We start from the raw sequence: 26366 nt of genomic DNA, 5'->3' as shown, positions 1-26366 counted from the left end.
ACCATCAGATGCTCTTTTACAGATTACATATATGGGGGTATGCTAATTCGAAAAACCTGGCAAAAGCCGAGAATCAGTCAATCAAAATGAGCACTGCCATTACTTCTCACTTTCCGGAGGTGGTGCACTATAATATAGATCCTATAGTGTACTTATACCGTGATTATTTTGGGCTAAGATTTCTTCTAATGAAGCTCTAGGTCCCTATAAAAACATACCTAATGGGGTTCTTCAGATGCGCGATGCGCAGAGTTTGCCTTGGTTTCGCCATATAAATCTAGCACTGGTAAAAATGGGCTTGTCACAGTATTGACACAATCCAGCATCCATTAGTCTTAACACTTAAAAAATATTATATATAGTAGGTAGTTATCGTTAGGTAGGACCTAGTTACCATAGGAAAATCATAACATTCTTTTCCCAATAACTGTGGCGTCGGATGACGAATCTTCGCAAAATTTTCAAAACTGGTGGGGCGCTCCGGTCAGCTCCTATCCTGAAAGTTTCGGGGTGATTCATCAAGCGAGGGCCGAGATAAAAGGGGGGTCCCAAAACGCATTTTCTCCATGTTATTTCCCATAGGTAATTTTGGAACAGGCTACAGCCCGAACTGCTGAACGAAATTACACCAAATTTTGCAAAAAGGTAGCCGTTGGCTCAGAAAGCGACCTTTTTTTAAATGGTGTAAATCCGTTCAGTAATTCCTGAAAAGAATCAAAAAATAGAGTTCAAAAAATCAATTTCCAATAGGAAAGTTTAGGCACGGTTATAGCAAAAACTGCTGAACGGAATTACATTAAATTTGGCAAAAAGGTACTGCTTGGCTCAGAAAGCGACCTTTTAAAAAAAATGGTGTAAATCCGTTCAGTATTTTTTAAGAAATTAAGAAATAAAGATAGTGATATCTATGGCCGCGGAGGATCCGCGCACCCTCCCGATCACGAGCTTCATGCTAATTGGCTGTCAACACTCCAAACCAGGAAGTGTTGGCAGCCATCTTGTGCCTCGGTAGAATCGAGGCACAAGAAAACAGAAAAACAAATGCGCAAAAGAGGAAAAGGGGGCAGGGTAGAAACACCCTGACCCCCTAGGCCTGCTCAGGTGGTCCCAGAAGGACCCCCAGGACAAAAAGAAGCATTTTTTTTTTTTAAACGCGGCATGCACAGAGGATCCGCGGATCCGGCCGATAAGAAAAATAAGAAGCGCGGGCTCCCGCGCTTTGTGTTAATAAAGCCCCCGAGTGGGCCAGGTCCCGTGTGGAGTGTGGAGGGGGCCCAATCCCCCCCACACTTCCCCACGGGACCAACACCTCCTTGGGGCTTGATGAAATCGGCGTGGGGGGGCGCGCAGCCCCGGGGACCGCCACCCCCGGGGCAAACTTATAAAAGTGTGGGGGGGCCTCTAAGGCCCCCCAAGCCCCGGGGACCGCCACCCCCAGGGGCTTTCATTAATTGTAAGCGGGGGGCACGCGGCCCCCCGCAGCCCCAGGGACCGCCACCCCCAGGGGCTTTTAAAAAAAAAAAAAATTAACCTGTACACGCCCCGGGGACCGCCACCTCCCCGGGGCACTAATTATTCAAAATAGGGGGTCCGTTACGGACCCCGAGCCCCGGGGACCACCACCCCCCGGGGCTTTGCATTAAGTGGGGGGGGGCCACGTGGCCCCCCAATTTACAACGCACCAGGGGGTGAGTTTGTGCAGTGGTGCAGGGAGGGTGCGTGGCCTGAAGTCACCACGTACCTTCAGTAAGCGCCACTGTGCTGTGTTGCAGAGAGGTGGTCCAGGCCATGCCCCTTTTTACACCTCTGTGCAACGCAACTCTGTGGCGCTTACTGGACGTACCTGGTGGGTTAGTTGGCCCCCAGGGACCCTCAGGATTCAAGGGGACTTAATCTCCCAACTTAAAACGGCCACAGGGCGTGTTTACACACACATCACCTCAGGTTCCCCCTCCCTTCACCACTGTGCAAACGCACCCCGTGGTGCGTTTTAAGAGGTAGTTTTAATCCCCCTGCCCTATTATGTACTAGGGACTTACAGAGGAGGTCATGCTAATCACAGGGGTACCCCAACGCATAGTGTTCCCTAGTGTATGTAGGTGTTTTCACTGTATTCTAAGTGTCTTTTAGCATAGCACTGGCTCGAGGCCTGGTGAGTCAGTTACCACCAGTAGCCATCTGAAAAAGTTGTGGGTACAGGATGATTTTGCAACAAGGCCTCTTTCTGCTCCTCTGTCGGTTCTTTTTGCAAGTCTTCCTTCTTCCTGCACTTTTCTTCGTCTTTGTGGACTTCTGTTGCTTCTTTCGGCATTTCATTTGCTTCTCTCTGTGCTTTTTTCTACTTTCTTCACATGTCCTACCTCTGTAGGCATAGTTAGAAACTAGCATTTAAAAAACCTTTGAAATTCACTGAAAAAAACATAGGTTTCAGGTACGTTTAGTTAGAAATTAGCATTTAAAAAACCTTAGAAATTCACTGACAAAACCATAGGTTTTAGGGAAAGTTATAGTTAGTTGGACATTTCACTGGTACAAAACATAGGTTTCAGGGACTTTATACTTGTACAAAACCCGTGAAATTCCCCCGTTATAGTTAGTTCAGCTAACTATAACTCGCGCCCCCGCAATGCACTGCTGATGACGTCACATATTACATCACTCATGACATGGTCAGTGACATCACTGATGACATCACTGATGACATCTCAAATGACATCACTGATGACATCACTGACGACATCATCCATGTGATAAATTGATGCATCTTCTCACACCCTAATATAACCTTTGATACACCCACTCTAATTTACAGACGGCCATTCTCAAAACCATTGACACTCTAACACCAATAACTACATACCCACTCGCTGATTCTTAGGTTTACACACACATCCACTCACTCATCCGTACAGTCACTCATACTTATGGTCACTCAGTAAAGGACTATCATATGCACTCATACACCTATATAGACACTCACACACCGCCACTCATCCAGAGAGGTACGCACACATCTAGTCAGCTATGCAAATAAATAATCACACACCCATTTACTCACCTATATAGTTATACACACACCTGCTCACTTACTCATACAAATACTAGAAAATTCTTACGCTCTTATGCAATCACTGATACAAACACACACTCATCCATACAGCCACTCTCACAATCACACACTCTCACTTATAGCCATTTAAATACTCTAACACGCATATATACTGCCATTTAAATATGTAGTTACTCGCACATGTACCACTGAGATATACATTCACTCACTAACACACCCATACACACACTCACCCACCCATGCAGTCCATCACAGATGCACTCTTGAAACCATGCACGCAGTGAATCACCCACTCACACATCTATGCACAGAGTCACACACACCCCACCCACACAAACACTCAGCTACCCATACAGATACTCAGACAACCAATCAATAACTCATATAGACACTCATGTAGCTATTCACAAACCCATGCAGCCGCTTACACACCAACAGACAGATGGATACATACATTCACACAGTTTACTCACCAACCCATGCATTCAGTAATATATGTTTAATCACTCACTTATAGACTCAGTTACGCACCCACTAAATAAATCATCCATTCAGACACTTGTACACCCACTCATTTTTCAATATGCCTTTTCCTATATATATTAAACATAGTTAAACTTTACAGAAACACACAGTCACTGGATGATGTCATCAGTGATGTCATCAGTGATGATTTCATGAGTGATGTAATATGTGACGTCATCAGCAGTGCATTGCGGGGGTGCGAGTTATAGTTAGCTGAACTAACTATAACGGGGGAGTTTCACGGGTTTTGTACGAGTGCAATGTTCACCTAACTATAACTTTCCCTAAAACCTATGGTTTTTTCAGTGAAAATATTGAATATGCTACTTACCAGTATGCATCTGTTCTTGGCATGTAGGGCTGCTGACATTCATATCTGTGCATAGATCGCCGCCTAGTGTTGGGTCCGGATGTTTGCACGTTGTTGTCCTGGAAGAGTCTTCGAAGTATCCGGAGATAGGTGACTCCTCCCCTGGACTACAGTGCGCATGGGCATCCTCTCCATCCTCAGATTGTTTTTCGCCATTGTGGCAGTGATGGAGTAGATACAGAAAGTGATGACCATGCTATACAGTAATTCTGAGAGCTGCAGCTGCTACAGGCGCCGGGGAGGAGGGTGGGCGATATGAATGTCAGCAGCCCTACATGCCAAGAACAGATGCATACTGGTAAGTAGCATATTCAGTTCGAGGCATGTGGGCTGCTGAATTCATATCTGTGCATAGAATACATAGCAGTACCTCCGATTAGCGGCGACTACCAGTGCCAGCTGCAGCGGTCTGAAAAAGAGTTTTGAGAACAGCCTGTCCTACAGCTGCCTGCTGTTTTGAGTGTACATCTACACATTCGTGTTTGGTAAATGTATGTATAGTGGACTATGTGGCTGCTCTACATATTTCCTGTAAAGGAATGTTTCCCAGGAAAGCCATGGACGCCCCTAACTTACGTGTTGAGTGGGCTCGTGGGGGAATCGTTAATGTGCGTTTAGCCTTTTGATAGCAAATTTGAATACATTTAACGATCCATCTGGCTATACCTGCTTTGGAAATGGCATTGCCCTTGTGCTGTGGAGAAAAGGCAACGAAAAGTTGTTGTGTCTTCCTAAAGTCCTTAGTTCTGTCTATATAGTACATGAGGGCTCTCTTTACATCTAGTGTATGGAGCATTCTCTCTGCTACATTCTGTGGATTTTGAAAGAAAACAGGCAGTTCAATAGTTTGATTCATGTGGAACTGCGATATTACATTGGGCATGAATTTGGGGTTGGTACGTAGTACGACCCTGTTTGCGTGAACCTGTATGAATGGCTCTTGAATGGTTAGTGCCTGGAGTTCACTAACTCTTCTTAACGAAGTGATTGCCACTAGGAAAGCTACTTTCCAGGTGAGGAATTGAATCTCACATGAGTGGAGAGGTTCGAAGGGTGGACCCATCAGTCGGGTGAGGACCAAGTTGAGGTTCCACACCGGTGCTGGTGGGTGTCTTGGGGGAATTACTCGTTTAAGTCCCTCCAAGAAAGCTTTGATGGCAGGCACTCTGAATAAGGAGAGGTGCTGCCTGTTCTGGAGATAGGCTGCTATTGCGGTCAAATGGATACGTATTGAGGTGTATTCCAGATTGCATCGGTATAGGTGTAAGAGTTAACAGATTATATTTTGAATGGATGCGTCTAGCGGGTTAATGTCATTGTTGTTGCAATAAATGACAAACCTCTTCCATTTAGCTGCATAGCAAGCCCTGGTAGTGGGTCTCCTGGCCTCCTTAATGATCTCCATACAGTCAGGTGGCAGGTTTAGGTAGCCAAACTCTAGGATTTCAGGAGCCAGATTGCCATGTTCAGCTGTTGCGGATCTGGGTGTTGAATTTTTCCATGGTTCTGCGTCAAAAGCGTGGGTTTGATCCGCAGCCTTTGATGCGGCACCACGGAAAGTTCCAGAAAGGTTGTGTACCATGGCTGGCGTGCCCATGTTGGAGCAACCAGGATGAGTGTCAGGGAGTGCTGTCGCAGTTTGCGTGCCACCAGCGGTATCAATGGCGCTGGGGGAAAAGCGTACGCAAATCTGCCGGACCAGTTCATCCATATCGCATTGCCCTGCGACTGTGGATGTGGGAACCTGGCGGCAAAGCTTTGGCATTTTGCGTTTTCGCTTGTCGCGAATAGGTCTATCTCTGGATGACCCCACTGCTGGAAGTACGGTTGGAGTACTGATGGGTGTAACTCCCATTCGTGCATTTGGTGGCTGTGTCTGCTGAGCAGATCCGCCATCTGGTTGTCCTTGCCTGGGAGGTGTTCCGCCATGAGGAATATGTTCCTCTGAATGGCCCACTTCCACATGCTCTGAGCCAGATGAGACAACTGTGGAGAGTGTGTTCCTCCCTGCTTCTGTATGTAGTACATGGCAGTCATGTTGTCCGTCCGGATCAACAGTACCTTGTTGCACAGATGTACTTTGAATGCCTTCATGGCTAGGAAGATTGCCAACAGTTCCAGAAGGTTGATGTGCATCTTCTTTTGTTGTGTTGTCCATAGTCCCTGCACTGTGTAATTGAGTACATGAGCTCCCCATCCCTGGAGAGACGCGTCCGCTGTCAGTCTTATTTGTGGAACAGGCTCTTGGAACGGTCGGCCCTTGCAAAGGTTTTGTGGATTCCACCAATGCAGAGAGTTGTATGCCCGACCGCTCACCAACACTAGGTCTTTCAACTGTCCTTGAGCCTGATTCCACTGACCTGCTAAGCACTCCTGAAGTGGGCGCATATGTAGTCTCGCGTGTGGGACTATGAAAATGCAGGAGGCCATCATGCCTATCAACTGCATGAACACTCGCGCAGGAAGGGAGTGTTGGGGTTTGAACTTGGAAATCAGCATTTGCATGCTGTTGATCCTCACTAAATTTGGCTGAGCTGTGGCTGCCAGAGTGTCTATGGTCGCACCTAGGTACTGTTGTACGTGTGCGGGTTGGAGATGTGATTTTGGGTAATTTAGTGAGAATCCCAGACTGTGAAGGAGCTGAATGGTGCGGGATATGTGGTTGGCACATTGCTGGGCTGACTTTGCCTGAACAAGCCAGTCGTCCAGGTAAGGGTAGACGTGAATGTGTTGCCTCCGTAGATGTGCAGCCATGGTAGCTAGGCACTTTGTGAAAACTCTGGGTGCTGTTGTTACTCCGAAGGGGAGGACTTTGAATTGATAGTGCTGACCCTGAATGGTGAACCGGAGATATTTTCTGTGTGACGGGTGTATGGGTATGTGGAAATACGTATTTTTGAGGTCTAGCGTGGCTAGGAAATCTCCCTGTCTGAGGAGTGGGAGAACCTGCTGCAGGGTGAGCATGTGAAAATGCTCTGAGAGAATGTAGTGGTTGAGGGGTCTCAGGTCTAGAATAGGTCTGAGTGACCCGTCCTTTTTTGGTATTAAGAAGTACAGAGAGTACACCCCCGTTCCCTGCTGGTGTACGGGCACGACCTCTATTGCGCCTTTTTGCAGCATACTTAGCACCTCCTGCTGTAATAACGCTAAGTGCTCTGAGGACATAGGACGGTGCCTTGGCGGTATGGTGGGTGGAGTGGAGGTTAATTCGAGACAGTAACCGTGTTGGATAACATCTTTGACCCACCTGTCTGTGGTGATGGAATTCCACGTGGACAGGAACCGCTGGAGTCTCCCCCCGACAGGTGTTATGTGGTCGGGGGGAAGGGAGAGGGCGTCACTGTTTGTTCTTGGGGGAGGACCTGGTATTGCCGTAACCACGTCCTCTGCCCTTGGTGCTGGAGCCACGATATCCACCCCGGGTGTTTTTATCGTAGGAACCCTGTGTGCCCCCTTTATTGTAAGTTTGTTGTGCCCCCTGTCCTCTACCTGCACCTCTATTTCCGGGGCGACGAAAGGAGCCACTACGAAAAGTCTGCGTTTGCAGAGCCCTCATTGACTTTGCAGTGTCCGTGTCTTTTTTTATCTTTTCTAAGGTGGTGTCAACCTCCGGTCCAAATAAGTAGTCGGGGTTGACCGGCTGATTGAGGATGTTATTTTGGACCTCAGGTTTGAATCCGGAGATTCGTAACCAGGCGTGTCGTCGTAGCATGACGCTAGTGTTTATTGCCCTTGCAGCTGTGTCTGCGGCATCCAGTGCACACTTGATGGATGCGTTTGTGAGCAGTTGTCCCTCCCTGATGAGGAGCTCTGCTGCCTCTTTGTACTCATGTGGCAGGTGTTGGAGTAGGGTCTCTAATGTGTCATAGTGTGAACGGTCGTAGCGAGCTAGGAGGGCCTGTGTATGGCGATGCGCCATATGTTTGCTGCCTGGGCTGCAATCCGTTTGCCGGAGGTTTCTAGAACCTTGGACTCTTTGTCCGGGGGAGGAGCATCACCAGTTGTCTGCGAGTGTGCTCATTTGCGAGCATTGGCAACTACAATGGAGTCTAGAGGCAACTGGCTCCTAATGTAGGTGGGGTCCCCAGGTGCGGGTTTGTATTTTTTCTTGATCCTGGGGTTTATGACCCGTGCCCTGGTGGTTTCTTTGAAAATGTCCTTTGCTGGCTTTAGGACACCTTTTAACATGGGCAGAGTTTTTACAGTCCTCTCGGAGGATGCGAAAGTGTCCACCAAGAAATCATCCTCGATAGTGTCTGAGTGGAGTTGCACTCCATGATTGGCTGCGGCACGTTCAATGAGGGCGTTGAATGCAGCAGTGTCCTCTGTGGGGGACGTTTTTGCGCCATAAAGTTGCGTGTCCTGTGTATCCAGGGCGGCACCTGGCTCTACGGGGTCATCCCAGACCTGATCAGGGTTTTGCTGGCCCTCAGGGTCCATGTCTTCGGGGTAGGTGGTGTCGTCACCCATGTAGTCCTCCACTGCATCCATGTCGGAGTGCGTTGGAGAGAATGATGGATCTGTGTAAGAGGTGTGGATGCGTTCATAAAGAACTGGTTCCGATTCCGCCGGCATTTTTTGTTTTAGCGGGATCCTATAAGAGTCCAAAGCGTGCCCTGAAGTGATCTTCCGCTTTTGGAGCATAAGCCTGCCGGTGTCGGCGTCGAAGTGGGACGGCGATGTCCCAGTAGTCGAGTGTTCAGTAGATGGGGACCTTGTCTGTGTGACGCGGGTTCTGATTTCGAACATTTTTGGCGCCGTGGATGGCGGCAGACCAAAGGTGATGTTGGCCGGTGCCGAAGGTGCCTTCTGTGCCCGTTTCGGTTCGGAGCCCGACGATGTCTGGAGGGCTGCCTTTTCCCTGATGCGTTTCAAGGACGCTGCCACTTGTTGCACCTGGAACGCCGATGGTTCTTGGGCGCCGATAGGTTCCGTATCGGCAGGCGTGGACTTCTTCGAAGTCACCGGGTCATCGAGCCGAGGAGGGGTAGGAGCCGACGACGGCGTCGATGAATGTACCTTAGTCGCTGCCTTCGAGGTGGATAGCGATGCAGTGGCCATTTTCACCTTGATGGCTGGTGCCGATTGTTTCGGTGCCGGGGGCCTCGGCGCTTTGACGGTACCGATGGATTTCCTTTTTGGGTCGGCGCCGACATCGGCTGCAGCGAGTTCGGCACCGAAGTCCCGTTTGGTGCGGTCGGAGCCGACGGGTTTGCCTGGCGTCGAAGGTGTGGTGGTCCTCGAGCCGACCAGTGTCAGTTTCACTTTCGGTTTCTGTTGAACCGGTGCGATGATTGGTTTCGGTTTCGTGGTAGGGAAACCAGTCTTTTTAGGTAACAATGGCTCTTGCTGAATGTCCGTGGCTGGGCCAGAGGGCGGGGCCGAGGAACTGCGGGATTGGTCTTGGGTAAGGCCCGAAGGCGATCCCTCGACCGGAGCCGTCGACTGACCCATTGGGATATCCTCCATTTGGACGGGTAGGCCTTGCTCCTCACCGGAGCTACCTTCTTCGGCCCCTAAGGCCTCATCGTAGTCTCCTACCTCATCGTCGGCTTCTTCCCTGTGAAAAAGCTCTTCTTCGACATCTTCCGATCGGGAACCGTGTTCGGAAGTGGGGCTGGAGGGTGTATTTTCCACGCTTTCGACATCTTCGTCCTCGGTGCTGAAAATGTTGGCCGGGGCCGGTGCCGCTTGCTGAGCTTCCAGTCGCGCGGCTCGTCGATTCCGTAGAGTCTTCTTGGATCGGAATCGGGCACAGGCCATGCATTTCGATTCGTCATGATCCGGTGAGAGGCATTTGTTACACACCGGGTGGACGTCGATATGGGGGTATTTGGCGTGGCAAACAGGACACCGCTTGAATGGGGTCCTCGATTCCATCGTCGAAGTTCGGTCGATGGTGGCATTGAATGGATCCGAAAAGTTGTTAAAATCGCGAAACTAGTCTGTAAACTGTCGATACCGATCGGAAACAGTACCGTCGAAAACTAAAGGCCTTTTGGCCTGAAACTAGATTTTCCTAACTTGAGTCAAGATAAGCACATCCGAACCCAATGGCGGAAAAAAACAATCCGAGGATGGAGAGGATGCCCATGCGCACTGTAGTCCAGGGGAGGAGTCACCTATCTCTGGATACTTCGAAGACTCTTCCAGGACAACAACGTGCAAACATCCGGACCCAACACTAGGCGGCGATCTATGCACAGATATGAATTCAGCAGCCCACATGCCTCGAACATATATAATCTCGATATCAAACAGGAAAATCTTCCAATTGAAGAAATATGGGCCACACCAATCCAGTTCTCGAGAATACAACTTTATTCACATATATATTCAGTCCCCGTCTTTTCTGAACACAATTCCGTTCACCTCCGGACTTTGAAATAGCAGACGGCACAAATCCGGTATGGTTGCACACATAATTTATTATTTTTACATTCTCAAGGCCAAAGTGCACCATGCTGATGATTCCAGGTCGGTCAGATTCGGCAAAAAAAAAAAACCTTCTACTGGGCCATATATTTCAAGAGGATTGCTAAAGCCCTGCAATGTAGTCTGATACAAGCCATTTTGAAATTTAAAAGAACAACTTTGAACCTCAATTTGCTTAAATTTTACAACTAAAGTTCAGATTAACCATACTACTTTTACCTACTTTCACTCAAGAATGGGCCGTAAAGAAGATGTTGGCGAAATGTTCCTATTTTCTTAGATGTAGTTGATAATACTAAAGTCCATTTTGTATTGCCCAGTTTGTCGGTCTATTGGATGAAAATGGATTGCGCAAGTCCTAAAAATGTACTGACGGAAGTTCTTTACGCACGGGATAATTTAAATCGATCCTAGTCACAAATAGAAATGAAGTTACCTCTATCCCATATGTGATCTAAAACACCATTAGTAGGCAAGGCTGCATGAACAGAATACACACATAGAACACTCCCTCATCTTTGAGCTAACATTTGTCTTAATTTCAGACCATCACAGGTTGTTGTGGCACATATGTATAGACCATTATACATCACTTAAATATGGACATTTTATGATTGATCTAATTTCTTTCATAACCATAGTATTTTCTGTCAGTCTGCCATTCTTAGCCGTATAAGGATGAACTGTTTGTTGACTGTTTTTACTTTGTGGTAACAAAGAAAGCCAGCAAAAGTCAATAAACGTCTAAGAAAAGAATAACATTAATAAATAAATATTTGCAGTTGAAGCTAGATATGAAACAGGGCGAGTTTATCAGACACTGCACTACTTACTTGATGATAGACCGCATTTTGTCCAGTATATTTTATTATTTCTGTTTAGATAATCACATCTGTAGCAGTGCATTTGTTCTTATCAACATACTGGCAAACGCATTCTTTGTTCCTTATCTGCCATTAGGGGAAAGTGCATCAGAACTTCTGCTTCACCAAAACATAACACTTTAGAATTTGAGCAAATGGAAGTGGTATTTTCCATTTCTGCAGATGTGGCCACTGTTCTGCCATTATTAATAGCTCACTGAAAAGGCTCTGCTCGGCTAGATATAGGTGTGTTTCCTCAATTAACCCGTGCACCCAAAAGAAGAGAAACACTGGCATTTAGAGGACCAATCTGAGCATATTCTTCAGGTCGTGCATGGACAGTGCTCACTGATCTGCACACAGGCGCCTAATGATTCATGTTTACGTGCATTTGCCAGCATCTTGTGCTGTACAAAAGGGGGTGGTGATGGACGGAGCATCAGAACCAATCAAACACTCACACCCAGTCAACAGATCTGGGTTTGATCCATCACCGTTTTTTAGCCCACTCTGCCACCCCAGTTCAGACATGGCCATATGCAAATCAGTCTGACCCTGTGCCTCATGGGAACAGTCCAGCCCGAACTGCCAAGCCATGCCTTCCCTGGACCGGATACAAGCTTCCTAGGACCGGGTTATGGCATTTCAGCCGTCTTCAGCCAGGCTTGTTTGAATCCAGTGGCAAAGTGAGCAAGGGACTCACGTCTGAGCATACCCTGCCAACTTATGGCTAACAAAGCAGTACAAAAGGGGGTGGTGATGGACGGAGCATCAGAACCAATCAAACACTCACACCCAGTCAACAGATCTGGGTTTGATCCATCACCGTTTTTTAGCCCACTCTGCCACCCCAGTTCAGACATGGCCATATGCAAATCAGTCTGACCCTGTGCCTCATGGGAACAGTCCAGCCCGAACTGCCAAGCCATGCCTTCCCTGGACCGGATACAAGCTTCCTAGGACCGGGTTCTGGCATTTCAGCCGTCTTCAGCCAGGCTTGTTTGAATCCAGTGGCAAAGTGAGCAAGGGACTCACGTCTGAGCATACCCTGCCAACTTATGGCGAACAAAGCGGTACAAAAGGGGGTGGTGATGGACGGAGCATCAGAACCAATCAAACACTCACACCCAGTCAACAGATCTGGGTTTGATCCATCACCGTTTTTTAGCCCACTCTGCCACCCCAGTTCAGACATGGCCATATGCAAATCAGTCTGACCCTGTGCCTCATGGGAACAGTCCAGCCCGAACTGCCAAGCCATGCCTTCCCTGGACCGGATACAAGCTTCCTAGGACCGGTTTCTGGCATTTCAGCCGTCTTCAGCCAGGCTTGCTTGAATCCAGTGGCAAGGTGAGCAAGGGACTCACGTCTGAGCATACCCTGCCAACTTATGGCGAACAAAGCGGTACAAAAGGGGGTTGTGATGGTCGGAGCATCAGAACCAATCAAACACTCACACCCAGTCAACAGATCTGGGTTTGATCCATCACCGTTTTTTAGCCCACTCTGCCACCCCAGTTCAGACATAGCCATATGCAAATCAGTCTGACCCTGTGCCTCATGGGAACAGTCCAGCCCGAACTGCCAAGCCATGCCTTCCCTGGACCGGATACAAGCTTCCTAGGACCGGTTTCTGGCATTTCAGCCGTCTTCAGCCAGGCTTGCTTGAATCCAGTGGCAAAGTGAGCAAGGGACTCACGTCTGAGCATACCCTGCCAACTTATGGCGAACAAAGCGGTACAAAAGGGGGTGGTGATGGACAGAGCATCAGAACCAATCAAACACTCACACCCAGTCAACAGATCTGGGTTTGATCCATCACCGTTTTTTAGCCCACTCTGCCACCCCAGTTCAGACATGGCCATATGCAAATCAGTCTGACCCTGTGCCTCATGGGAACAATCCAGCCCGAACTGCCAAGCCATGCCTTCCCTGGACCGGATACAAGCTTCCTAGGACCGGTTTCTGGCATTTCAGCCGTCTTCAGCCAGGCTTGCTTGAATCCAGTGGCAAAGTGAGCAAGGGACTCACGTCTGAGCATACCCTGCCAACTTATGGCGAACAAAGCGGTACAAAAGGGGGTGGTGATGGACAGAGCATCAGAACCAATCAAACACTCACACCCAGTCAACAGATCTGGGTTTGATCCATCACCGTTTTTTAGCCCACTCTGCCACCCCAGTTCAGACATGACCATATGCAAATCAGTCTGACCCATGAGGCACAGGGTCAGACTGATTTGTATATGGCCATGTCTGAACTGGGGCGCTATAAATCCAAAATGTGCCATGGACATCCTCCCTGTACAGAATGCCAGTCTAAATATTTCTGCATCTTTACAGATTCTTCTATAAGGGTTGTTGTGCAAATTAGCGGGACACCCTCCCTATCAGGTGACCCAAAGTAGTACTTTCAATTATTCACCCTCAGGAAGGATACGAGAAGAGAAGGCAATGCCTCTCAAAAAGATAACATTGACCTTTTCCATGTGCTTCACTGGGAAGCCATGCCACAAACCAGGTGTCACTTTCACTTTGAGGCCAATTAAACACTTCCCTCTCTGTGCAGGACAATTCTGTCTACCAATTCTCAATGAATCATACAGTACTTGTCACAGTGTTGAGATGCACCAACTATTCCAAGGCCCACCAGGAAGTCGCATCGTTGCTTGGAGCACTGCTGGTTAACTGCACTCCCAGACAACACAGCCAGTCTGAATCTTGGATCTAGCCAAGTAAATGCTACAGGATCTGCGACCCTCACTGCACAGTCCAGGCTACCTCCTTTTGAGGTGTCTATCAAGGGGCCCAAGAACTCTGTTGCGTTCTGGAGACTTCATGTCAAGCCAGGTTCAGCTACTCATGGGGCTTGCGAATCTTAGGCCAAGTTATAAAGTCTATCCCTGAGTTCAGGACCTCAAATTATCACAAAACACACAAGATGATGGACGAAATGTTGCACAATGGCAAAACATTCACCCCCAGTCACAGATCTGGGTTTAATCCATCGTTATTTTGCTCACCACGCCACCCCAGTTCAGACATGGCCATATGCAAATCAGTCTTGACCCTGTGCCTCATGGGAACAGTCCAGCCCGAACTGCCAAGCCATGTCTTCCTTGGACCGGAATCAAGCATCCTAGGACCAGTTTCTGGCTATCAGCCGTCATCAGCCAGGATAGCTTGATTCCAGTGGCGTAGTGAGCACGGGACCCACGTCTGGGCATACCCTTCCCAAATTATCACATCTGATCGGTTATTAGGCCCTCTACTATGCAGGTTAGGCTTTGTTACTCCAGTAATGTCCAGCTTACTCTTTGAAGAGCTGTCTTCCTGGAAAACACTTACCAGCGCTCTGCCATGGTTACTGCTCAAGGCTACTATACTCAAAATGGGGTGGGTCATCACCTCATGCTTAATGGTCAGATATCCTAGAAGGCACACAGCATATCAATACACTGCAATTGTACCCACCATGTGTGTGATGGTATCCATGATCGTGAAGAAATAACGCAGAAGCAAAAGGGATACCTTTTTATAAGAACTTTGCATACGTGGGACTTTCATATATTCCTACTCCTAACAAACTGACTCCTTCTCAAAGTACAAATGTGTGTGTCAGGAAGCAAAACTATTCACCAAATACTTATTAGGTCCTTTGAAAAATCACAGAAGTCTTTATCCAAAAATCAAGAAAAGTGCAAATTTACACTTCAATACACCACTATACAAAATGTGCAAACCTCAGCTGAGGGATTGCCTCACTGTTGTCATTAATCATGACTCCATAAACGGATAGCTAACTAAACACATTTGAATCAATATATACACCTTTTGCAATATTCACATATATCACATATTTTAACAAATCAATACAGATACCATCACTTTTTCCATGCAACAACATGCTTACCCTTATAGACGCCTTATTGCAAAAAACCTTGTTAATGGCCAGCCATGTTGGAAGATCCAACATGTTCTGCAGAACCTCTTCATCCAGCTCCAAGTTTGTCAATTGGCCTTCCCCTTTTAGAGTGCTTAGGTTGATTTTGTCGGGAGACAAGTTTTTGGTAAACCTGAAATAAAGTAAAAAGTAAATTTTTAGAAAAATGCCGTGAAGAAGAGATGTTTGCTTGTGACATTGGATCTCTTACACAGTAAATTCTTTTTCAGATTATCCTGCTAACCGGGATACCCTTTACTTCATCAAGGGCCTGGGATATTGGATTATTAAAATAAGAAGTGCAAATGCGGGAGTGCATCACTCGGAGATTTATCAGAGGTACTCTATTGCACACATGGGAGTGGATCTGAGACACCATGAGAAATGCTGATAGGTGACCTAGTCTGTGGCTAGACCGCTGCTCCCACCTACTGTTGGCCACAGCAGCTCTAGCTCCTTTGGAAAGCATAAAAGCAAAACAAAAACTTCAGATTTAGGCGCAAAGGGATTACATGTATTACACATCCCTTTCTCTGCTTCACAATGCTACACAGAGAAAATTACAGACTCCACCCCACAGAAATGTCTCTTCTGCTCAAAAGATTTTGCAGACAACACACGCTAGGGCCTCTAGCACTGACCCACTCCCACTCAGCTTCATGGAAAGGATAACAGTACTGCTGGGTAAATCTTGGAGGGGTGTCCATTTTCATTCCATAGTCTTCAATTTGTGTTTGAAGACTAGTTTTCTGCAAATTTATTTTTGAGCATTTGAAGTCTTTAGCCGTCAAGAGGGGTGAACTTTGCGTCTTTTTGATTTCATGCAAAGACCAGAGGCTAGTGTAATGCAGTACTTTCTTTATTGCCACATCTCTGCAGCACTCCTTAAAGAAGTTTAGACAACAAGTGAGCGAGATTTTTCCCCATTTACCTAAGAAGGGTAAGTGTCTGAATGGTCCAGTGGAGTAAAATTGCAAAAAGGGTCCGGGTCTTCTTCAGGGCTCTTGTAGCGTGTCGCTTTTAAAGAATGAGCCACTAGCGGGAGCAAATACCCAGAACACTATGCAGGATTTGTTCATAACTCATCAACATCTACTACAATTCAAATCTATCCTAAGTTCTCAAAACACCCTTCCCCGAAAGTTTTAGGATTATGGCAAATCTAATATTACACAGGAGTGCAGCTATGTACATTCGGGAGAATAGCCAATGATAAATGTGCATATAATTGTGGATAGAGGCGAAGATTTATCCATGTACTATGGAAATGTCCCAAGACAAAAAAGACACTGCCAATAGATAAAGGCAGCACTAAAAGTAACAGTGGGGTTACCAGCAACAATGGAGAAAACATCAATACTGGGAATCTGGAAAGCGACAGACCTGACTAAGTATCAAAAATTGTTTCTGAATCAAGGTATGGGAGCAGCCAAAAGAGACTGCAAAAAAATGTGGGTGCACAGAAACACTGACCATTCTGAAATGGTAACAACACAAATTGGTTTATGGTGGCCTAAAACATAGTGTATGAGGGATGGGGGTGTCCCCTGAAATATTTGAAAATCTGGAGTTATACATGTTCAATATAGTACTGCCCCCCAAACCTGTTTTTGGGGGGCAGAGTACTATATTGAATATGTATACCTCTTGCCCAATTAATGTATATGCACTGGAACACTGTCTGGTCAATAACAGTCTGGTTTCACAATGTGGTTATTGTAACGATATTAAAATTGAATTTAAAGTATTTTATTAAAAGACTATAGCCTGTATAAGACATATGCCCAATCCCCACAACATGCTTGTATGTTTGATACAGATTTGCTGGGAAAAAAACCTTAAAGTGGAGTTATACGTAGGTCTTGAAATAATAATCAAATTACCGTTTTAAACACCCCAAAAAAACACAGACTTCCCCAGTTATATGTAATTGACATAAGTATAACTTGAACCGACACAGATTTCAGAGGTCATCAGTGATGTAATATGTGAGGTCATAAGCAGTGAATCATAGCATGCCTGTACAAGACACAAGAGATAATGCCAGTGACCAGCTGCAGCTGCAGGAACCGAATGGCTCAAGAGCAGAAAACACGGACTCACACTGGGATCCGTAGTGACAGGAAAACAGAAAGTCATGCAATGAATGCAGGGGGCTAATGATTCCTATGGAGAGGTAACCTAGAAGCAAATAACTCAATAATACTTTAGCTCCTAATAAGAAGACATGAATCATAAGCCATACCATTGAGTCCTTGACTAATAGAAGCACTCTATGGCCCTACCAACCAGGATCATGGAACAGGTCGCATGAAACCTCTGCTTACAACAACAGTAATACCCGAGAACTTTAGGCAAAATACAATTATTAATTTCATTAATAAAAAGATCATCGCTGGCATTTAGGGAATTTATTGGCTCATCTATAACCAACTTTTCTGTTCAACAGCATATAATAAAATGGTGCAAGTCAAACTGCAGTAGCAACTAGAGAAGGATACAACGCTGGGCAACTTCACATCAGATGACATGCGAGGGAGGGATACAGTTTTGCCAGGTGAACGTGAGAACCACACACGGTTAGAAGGTAGATTGTGACACTGGGTCCCTTGGAAACGGCTGGCAGCATTTAGTAAAGTCGTTGCCCACTTTATGTTTGTATAGGTTGGAGGCTTAACTGCCTACACTATGGACCTTTCTTATCAAATATAATCAAAACGTTAAGGTGCTACTTAAACCATAGTTTGCCAGTGTGATGCCGGATGGCTCACCTAAGCACTGCTTGCCACATATCTGCAGCCCGTTGCCGATATCTTACAGTAACACAATATGCTTCTGTGTGGACTCCTGTCTAGTCAAAGCAGAAGGCACTCACTCTGGCCCAGTCACTGTCTCAAGTTAAAAGTGAAATCTGTTTTTTTTCCTGGATGGAGTGGATGGTAGGGCACAGAAGATGAGTGAGACCTCTGCTCACTCATCTTCTGTGCCCTACCATCCACTCCATCCAGGAAAAAAAACAGATTTCACTTTTAACTTGAGACAGTGACTGGGCCAGAGTGAGTGCCTTCTGCTTTGACTAGACAGGAGTCCACACAGAAGCATATTGTGTTACTGTAAGATATCGGCTCCAAGATAATGGGTCCAGTGGTGTAACATTAGGCCCCGCGGTGCTGGGGGAACCCTGAATTTCCAGGGGGCACACACAGCACAGTACACTTGGACCAAAGTGATAGGTGGTGGGCTGGGGACTCCATGTACTGGGGAGGGGGGGAGGGGTGGCTCAAGTTTTGTTACACCACTGCATGCCGCTCGCTCTCCCCTGCCATACTCAATTGAGCAAGAAAACCAGACATTATCTTTGATTCCAACGCACATTTGATCAAACAAAATGGCTTATCTGGGAACCAATGTGTAACATTACCACCGTGTCTCATGTGCAGTACTATAACAGCACAGCCTTAGATAGTCTCAATAAAATACTCATATACTTGCAGAAAATACAAAATATTGCAGGAAAGCCATTTGTTTTGAAACAGGAATACTCATTTAAAGACTCCAGTGGAAGACATGCAGTCAGAAGTTATCGCGCATTTACTACAATGAAGTGACATTACCCATTCAAAATGCGGTGATATAACATCACTGCAAGGGAGCGCCACGCCGTTTAACATCAGCTAAAACCTAGGTGTATTGCCAAAACGTTGAATGCAGAAAAGGCATAAAACCACAATTTCCTTATGCTTTTAACATTAAAAGATAATTTTGTAGCAAGACCATAAACACTGGGTGCCACAGTGCCAGTACAGATATGTGGTATTATCACAGATTTCATAGACAACTCTATATGAGAGTTGCAATTATGGTAACAAACCAGACTCCCAATCCTTCAAGGGGCTCCTAATTAAAAAATAGTGACAGTGGAAAAGCTCACATTGATGTTACACCGGGTCGCTCTTACTCAGAACTGAGATACTAAGTCGTCATTTGGCCCTGCCCTCAGCTACAGCTCAACTCTTGCTAAATATGAGTAAGGAGGCCTTATGAGCAGCAGGAACCTAAATCTGGAACAGAGTTAACTCTCCTTGTGACCACCGGTAGAGCATTGTATCTGGGTGAACCTCAACTATATTGAAGTAGTATTGCTTTTTCTTTTAGGTCTGGCTGGACAGCACAACTGTTTGCTGACCTATTGTTACTGCTCAGAAGAATATAAATCCCTCATTACATGCTACTGACTGTATGGAGTAGCATTCCACTTCTCATAATGGAGTTTAATTTACATCTTAAAATATAGTGAAACGTGATACACTAATTTCTTTATCTATTGGGTGCCCTATATACACACAAAGCAATCACTTTTGTTTTCTTTTTTTCCCACTGCAATAGACCTTAATATTTTTGCCCAGACTAAAACAAATGTAAGCCGGGCCTTCTGGCTTTGTCAATCCTGGTTCTGCTCTTTTTATTTCGCTGTATTTCATGACTACCACCTTATAATTCTTACATGTTTACATGTTCCACGTTTTTAAACGTATCGTGATGCGTGTTGTCCCACACACACCACGTTTTCACTCAATCCTTGACAAATCAGGCTGCTAGAAATTAGAACTGGAAACCACAGCACATGAGTCACACCAGACACAATGCTGGAACAGCGGTTTCATAAATGTTGGCCAGGACCAGCTGGCATGTGACATGCTAAAACAAACTAAAGAAGGGATTAGCTGAAGTTCATCTAGTGAAAGAGATCTCTTTAATGATTTATCCAAAGACCATAGCGAATTAGCAGAAATGAAAAGCATCCTTAATTAACAAAACAAATGTAATGCAAGTTAAGTGAATGGGGTAAGGCAGCTCAAAGAAGTCTTGTCCAAATGCCAAGTGGAGCGAATCTCTGCCTCTAAAATGGAAAGATTTTCGAGAAACTGATGACTCATTCAAAAATCGAGGAATTAAATCAGGAAACTTTGACAAGATGTTTTTTGTGTTTTTTTACAAAGCACTGACAATCCATCGACTAATGAGAAAACACATAAAACACTCTAAAGAAAGTACAATAATGTTTGAGTCAATTATACATTTATAGGAGCCCTGTTGTGGGTATTAGTACAAACATATCTGGCGATTTCAATTATACGACATGGAGTAGTTTTGTCCACAGAGTATGAGAAAACAGATTTTTCCTATTTAAACTTTATAGTATATTTACTTCCTACTGACTAACTCTTCTACAAAATAGCTAGAGGGAGAACACAGTGCACACTGCCGCTAGTGCAGCAACATTTACCCACAGCCATGATAGCGCCACCCATTGACACAGGCAATAAATACATTTGGGTTTGTCTTTACGTTGAGACTGAAGAGAGCTTAACAAATGTGTAAAGATGACCATGTTTGCATACAAAGTCACAGAGCATATTATGAAAGTTGAATTTCTGAAAGTAAAGTGCAAGAGCTTGGATGTGAAGATAGCATGGTATGAAATCACTACAAGAAACTGCAGTTTGAGATTTGTTTTTATTAATCGAATGGCCTTTAGTTTACACTGGCAGCTGCAAGACAGGAGTCCAACAACTCATCTGGTCTTTATTTAATTCTACAGCAGTAGTGATTTTTAATTCTGGGATGCTGGGCCTGGCGCCGTAGCAACAGATCCCTCTATAACTTGTAGTCAAAATCAGGTATAAGTGGTATTTGTGGACATGCAGCTTTTCGATGACTACAAAAGCTGTAAAATGGAGTTGTACCACGTAGAAACAGGCCTGAAAACACTTGCGTGCGCTATTCCTTCATAAATTGTGCACTCTCGATTTACTGAGGGTCTAAAATCCCTGTTGGTGGTTTATAGGGAGTTGTACTCAAGGTATTCAAGGGATATATTTACAGATGTGCTGAACACTCCATAATACATACTTGTTTGGGGGCACCTTCAGATTCTTGGTTAGTGCGCTAAGAGTCTGCCGCTTCTTTCCCTCTGATTTCAGGACAGGGTGTTTTCTCCGAGTAGGGTGGTTTGAGTGTTCACCCTAATGGTCTAATGGTGAGTCAGTACCCTGCACCACATGCACGCCTCGCTCTTTGGGGTGAACGTCTGGCAAGCCAGACGCTATAGGCCTTCGACATCTGAAGCTTCTTAAAGGTTTCGTGCTTCCCTCCATGATCAGATGATTAAAGTTGTGCAACAAAGTCACAATGAAACCAAAATAAACTGGATGTGCACTTGTAACAAACTGTGCATACTGCACTTTAAAATAAATCGCTAGAAAGTCTTCGAAGGCAGCGGCTCAACCTGGTTGGAGCCTCTCTCTTGGGGCGCGCTATTTCTCCTCTTGTAACAGGCATGCGGGGTACATAATCTTGTAGTCCGCCAGACTACAAGGTCCTAGGAAAAGCTCTAGCTCTACTTCCGGTTAGGAAGGGGCCCAAGTTAACGATTGGGATAGCTGTCGGGAGATTCAGTCTGGCAGGTCTGAACAGCACAGATGTCTCAATAAAGGCTCTACACCGCTTGGACCAGCGTGGCTAGCTCAGTCATTACTGAGAGCGATGCTCGATACTAAAAGATAGCTCCGCTGGTTAAGGTGTTACTGAATGCTATGAAGCTAGATACATATCTACCAAGGTTTCAAACTGCTTATGTGTGACATTTTCATAATTTCAGTGTGATTATGAGTGACATTCAACAACTATGAGTGACACTTTTTTGCAAGCAAACTCAAGGAATGAAGACGAGGGAAACATAAATATCAGTAATTACACCCATTTGAGCAACATGAAACTGTAAGACGATCTTAAAACTGCTGCTAAGCACCAGAAATGGAAGGGCACCTCAGTGCCTGCTCTGTCCGGCCACGAGATATTGCAGGGCACGGTGGAGCAATTTTTTGCCGGAAAGTGACAACGGCAAGGTGCTGCCATCGGGATCCACATGAGGGCACGGTCTCTGCCGGTGCTGCGGGTCCATATAAATGTTTGTAATTATCAAGCCCTTTGCCGAAGGAAACAAAGAGGACATGTGATTCTCTCACTCTGAGCTGGACGCATAGCTGCCAGGTTTTTAGATTGCTTATGTGTGACATTTTCATGGTTTTAGTGTACTTATGAGTGACATTCAACCACTAAATGTGTGGCACTTAGAGTGACACTGTTTCACCTGCAAAATCAAGCAATGGAGTTCATGGAAACAGATAAACATAAGAAATTGTATGTATTTGATCAAGAAGAAGCTCTAATAAGATCCTGTGATTGCTACAAAGCACCTGCAATGGAAAGGCACGATTCTACTGCAGCTCTGTAAGCTGATCCTACTGTGAAAGAATTTTGTAACTACACTCTAGCCACATCCTACATGATTGTATACCTGTTCTGACCTCTGCAGCTGCTTGCAGAACCACAAGCAAATTACATCATTGTAAATTTGCCAGATCATGTTTGGCTACGGAACACCTTATCGCATCTTGGATTTGCAATCGTCTCTTCTTTTGATTTCACACAGTACCATATTACATGATCTTTCCCCAAACACAAAAATGATTGAACTCTCTAGGGCTTGCCCTGTCTGTAGCAGGCCACTTACCAACTCTGCTGGGAAAAGGCTGCCTCTGGCCGATGCTGTTCTAGTAGTCTGTAAGCCGCAGTGGGGAATGAACACTGCCGACAGCTGCCCTGCTCAGGGCTGCTCAGACAGTGCTTTGCTCAGGTCAGTCGGACAGCCCAGAGACCTCCCTCCTTTGACCGAGGGCAGATCAGGCAGATGTTCTCCGCAGCAGACGTTGCGGTGAGCGAGCTAGTCCATGACACGGTTTGTTAGACTGAGCTTTGCCTTTAAAGACCGCGCTCACTGTGATGCGTTGATCGGATTCCGAGCCCTGTCTGGGTCACAGCGATGGCTTCCTGAACTTCCAGAACCTGTTGAAAACGATCCTGCCTGATGCAAGTCACGCATGCCGACCTCCTAACAGTGGCCCAGTACTGTCACGGAGGCCAACTTGTGCTACGCCGCGTGGACCAGAGGGACACTGGTGCTGAGCAGCGCAACAAGAAAACAAAGCTCGCTCCTCTGTTACTCCGATAGGATGTTGGGTTTCTTAACGTGGTGACACGCCACTGTGAAGGGGCATGTGTTACCTGAAGCACCTGGCTGAATGGTGGCTTGATTCAATGTAGTCCCAAGCTGCAGCGGTGCCGTCATATCAGTGAGTTGTAGCAGCCATGTGCATCAAATTTGTGAATACACTGAGAGGCCAGTGTATGCAGGATCAGTCTCAGGCAGCGGAAGCACTGTGCACTCTGCCAGCAGCCAGTCGTGCTTCTAATGTAGCGCCTCTCGTTGGTAAGGCTCGCACAGGGCTGTTAATGTCAGGGAGGCGCAATTTTAGTGCAGTGATGCAGACACCACACTAAAATGCATTAGTCTAACGCCTGATGAGTTGTACTAGGTAGGACTGTAGATACAGTTCTGCTTTCTAACGTGTTACTGAGAGCCAGCTGTGTATCCTGTGAGATAGCCCAGCCGTCTCAAGTGTTCCAAACACTGGTTTCTTTGAGGGATAGCTTTGCGTACCTCATTACTAATAGACGGGGTTTGAATTTCCTAGGACTACTCTATCAGTACATGTGTGCCAAGAGCTGTGGATTGAGGGCTAGCGCTGTTGCCTTGTGCCACTTTGAGAACTGTGTGACACTCTAAGACGGATTCGAAGCAGAAGTTGTGTACAAGAGATTTGTGTAAGTTTTGAGACATCTCTGTCACCCAATGCATAGAGCTGTGTAAATAAGGTTCAGCTCTTTTGTCTCCGTCGCTACGAATATCTCGGTAATCTGAGAGTTGATTAGCTGTACAGTCAGAGGGCACAGTCTGTCAAATGTGTAACCAACTGATAGATCAACTACTTATCTTGGCTGCGCGACAAGCATATAAAAATACATTTACAAAGGATTCCCCGTCTCGGAGAGAGATCAACACAATGGACTGTTAACTGAGGCACTCCTTTCCGGAAAGTACACCAAAGAAATCCAGTCAAACTGAATTCAGACTGGCATACATAGACCCCAACGGTAACATGTATACCCACACAGAAAATCTAATTTAAACCATAACATTTTAAGCATATTATATAACCCAGTGGCAGTTGCCACTGGGTAGTTATAGTTAGGATTGTGTTCCCATAGGAAATGCATTTTTTGTGTTGCTAATAACTTTGGCCCTGTTTGACAAAACTTTCCATAAAAGTGCTACTTATTGACTAGTTTGCACATGGAATGTTTCGAAGTGATCCGACAAGCAGGGGCTGAGAAAAAAGAGGGGTCCCAAAATGTGTTTTCCCCATTCATTTTTCCATAGGAACTTTAGACAACACTACAGTCCATACCGCTGAGCGGATTTACATCAAATGTGAAAGAAAGCTAGATATTGGTCCAGTAAGACTTCTTTTTATGTTTTGGTGTAAGGCCATTCAGTAGTTTTGGAGAAATTAAGGTTGAACAAATTGCATATTTCACACCGTGAATAATCCGCGGGGCCTACAAATCTCAAAGTGAGATCTCTATTGGCAGCCACCACCTCAACCAGGAAGTGGTGGGAGTCACTCCAGTTCTCAAGACTGAGTCCTAAAAAAAACACAACAAAAAATATAGACATGAGGGGGGCAGGGTACAGATATCCTGACCCCTAGGTCTGGTGGGGTCCAAAAGGAACCCCACCTGGAGCCAAAACATTCTGTGGCAAAAGAATGAGGAGGAAGAGGAGGAGGAGGAGGAGGAAAAAGAGGAGGAAGAGGAAGAGGAGGAGGAGGAGGAGGAGGAGAGATTCTGGAGCAAAAGAATGAGAATGAGATTCTGTGGCAAAAGAAGGAGAAAGAGAAGGAGTAGTCTCATACACTTCTTTTCTAAACTCCTCGGGCAGACCAGGCCTGGTGGGGTGGGACCAACATATATATTTTAATTAAAGGAAAGGGGGGGGGGATGTGTGCCCCCCTGAGCTTTATTTGACCCTGGGGACTCCCTCTTCCAGGGCCGTTTATTTTAATTAAAGGGGACGGGGCCACACAGCCTCCCTCCCCAAGCCTCTAAAAGCTCCAGACTGCAAAACTTTGTAAAAACGAGGGGGGTCGCATGGCATCCCTTCCTGAGCCGTTGTGGCCCCGGGAGCCCCATCCACCAGGGCCGGGCTCACATGCTGTGCCCCAGGCAGCACACCCTTGGAATTTAGCGATTTTCCTGCCCACACCGGCTTGGGCAGGGAAACCAATGTTTGCTCCCACCTGAGTGGGAGCAGACTTTTGATCTGTTCCCCTGCGCACACTGATGGGGGCTAGGACACAGATCAAAATATTGCTTCTACCTGGAGGGAGCAGTGCAATATCCTGCTACCTGCAGGTGGGATGAATGCTGGCTCCTGCAGCATGCCGGCAGCCGGCATGAGCAGCGGCCTTGAGCTCCCCTTGCGCCCCCTAACGAGTATATGGTGGGTGCCCTAGGTGGGCACCCAGCTGTAAATAATGCTGGCCCCGGGGGGGGAGGGGTACCCAGGGACAATACTCGGGAAAGAGGGCCTCATGGCCCCACTCCCCTTGATTTTTACAACTGGCCCTGGGGAATGGGGTCCCCAGGGCCTAATAAGGCTAGGGGAGGGGGGCCACGCTCCCCTCCCCTTTAATTAAATAAAAGAGCTCTGTGGCCAACCCACGTCATACACAACTGAAGGACCTGCGTGGTGCGGGGTTGGCTGTCTTTAGGGGGTTGACCACAGTGCAGGCCAGGCCTTGTGGCCAACACCCACTTCGCATGGCCAAAAGCAGTGCGCAGCATGAGGATTGCTGCATGCGGAGGGGTGTTGGCTGCAGGCCCTACTGAACTACATGTGCAGTGGGGGGGTAGGATATATGTATGGTAATTAAATATTACTTTTTGCTAAACATTCACTGCAAAAACCAAAGGTTATAGTTAAGTGAGATGTTCAGTAATAACAGAACATTTTAAACATTAAAAACTACAGAAATTCACCAGTTATAGGGATCTCTATTACCCTAAGGTAACTATAACTTGTGCACCCACCATGCACTGCTAATTACCCCACATATTACATCTCGCATGATATCTTCTAGGACATCATTGATAATATCACTGCAACATGTGCATTGAAATTATTGCAGAGAACATT

The 26366-nt window shown here is 46.2% G+C and overlaps 1 protein-coding gene across 1 annotated transcript in view; it reads right to left on the bottom strand.

The window, feature by feature from the left end:
- The window catches only part of BLTP3B (bridge-like lipid transfer protein family member 3B), a 291550-nt gene that overhangs the window by 251761 nt on the left and 13423 nt on the right, over window positions 1-26366 (bottom strand). Inside the window, exon 2 of the mRNA XM_085653855.1 lies at window positions 15176-15338. Within this exon, the coding sequence (XP_085509981.1) occupies window positions 15176-15338 (163 nt within the window). The remainder of the gene's footprint in view (window positions 1-15175; window positions 15339-26366) is intronic.

Source organism: Triturus cristatus, chromosome 4_1 (assembly GCF_964204655.1).
Source record: "Triturus cristatus chromosome 4_1, aTriCri1.1, whole genome shotgun sequence".
Taxonomy (NCBI): Eukaryota; Metazoa; Chordata; class Amphibia; order Caudata; family Salamandridae; genus Triturus; species Triturus cristatus.
Note: the sequence above shows the minus strand (reverse complement) of the source record. Positions and strands in the feature narration are given on the sequence as shown.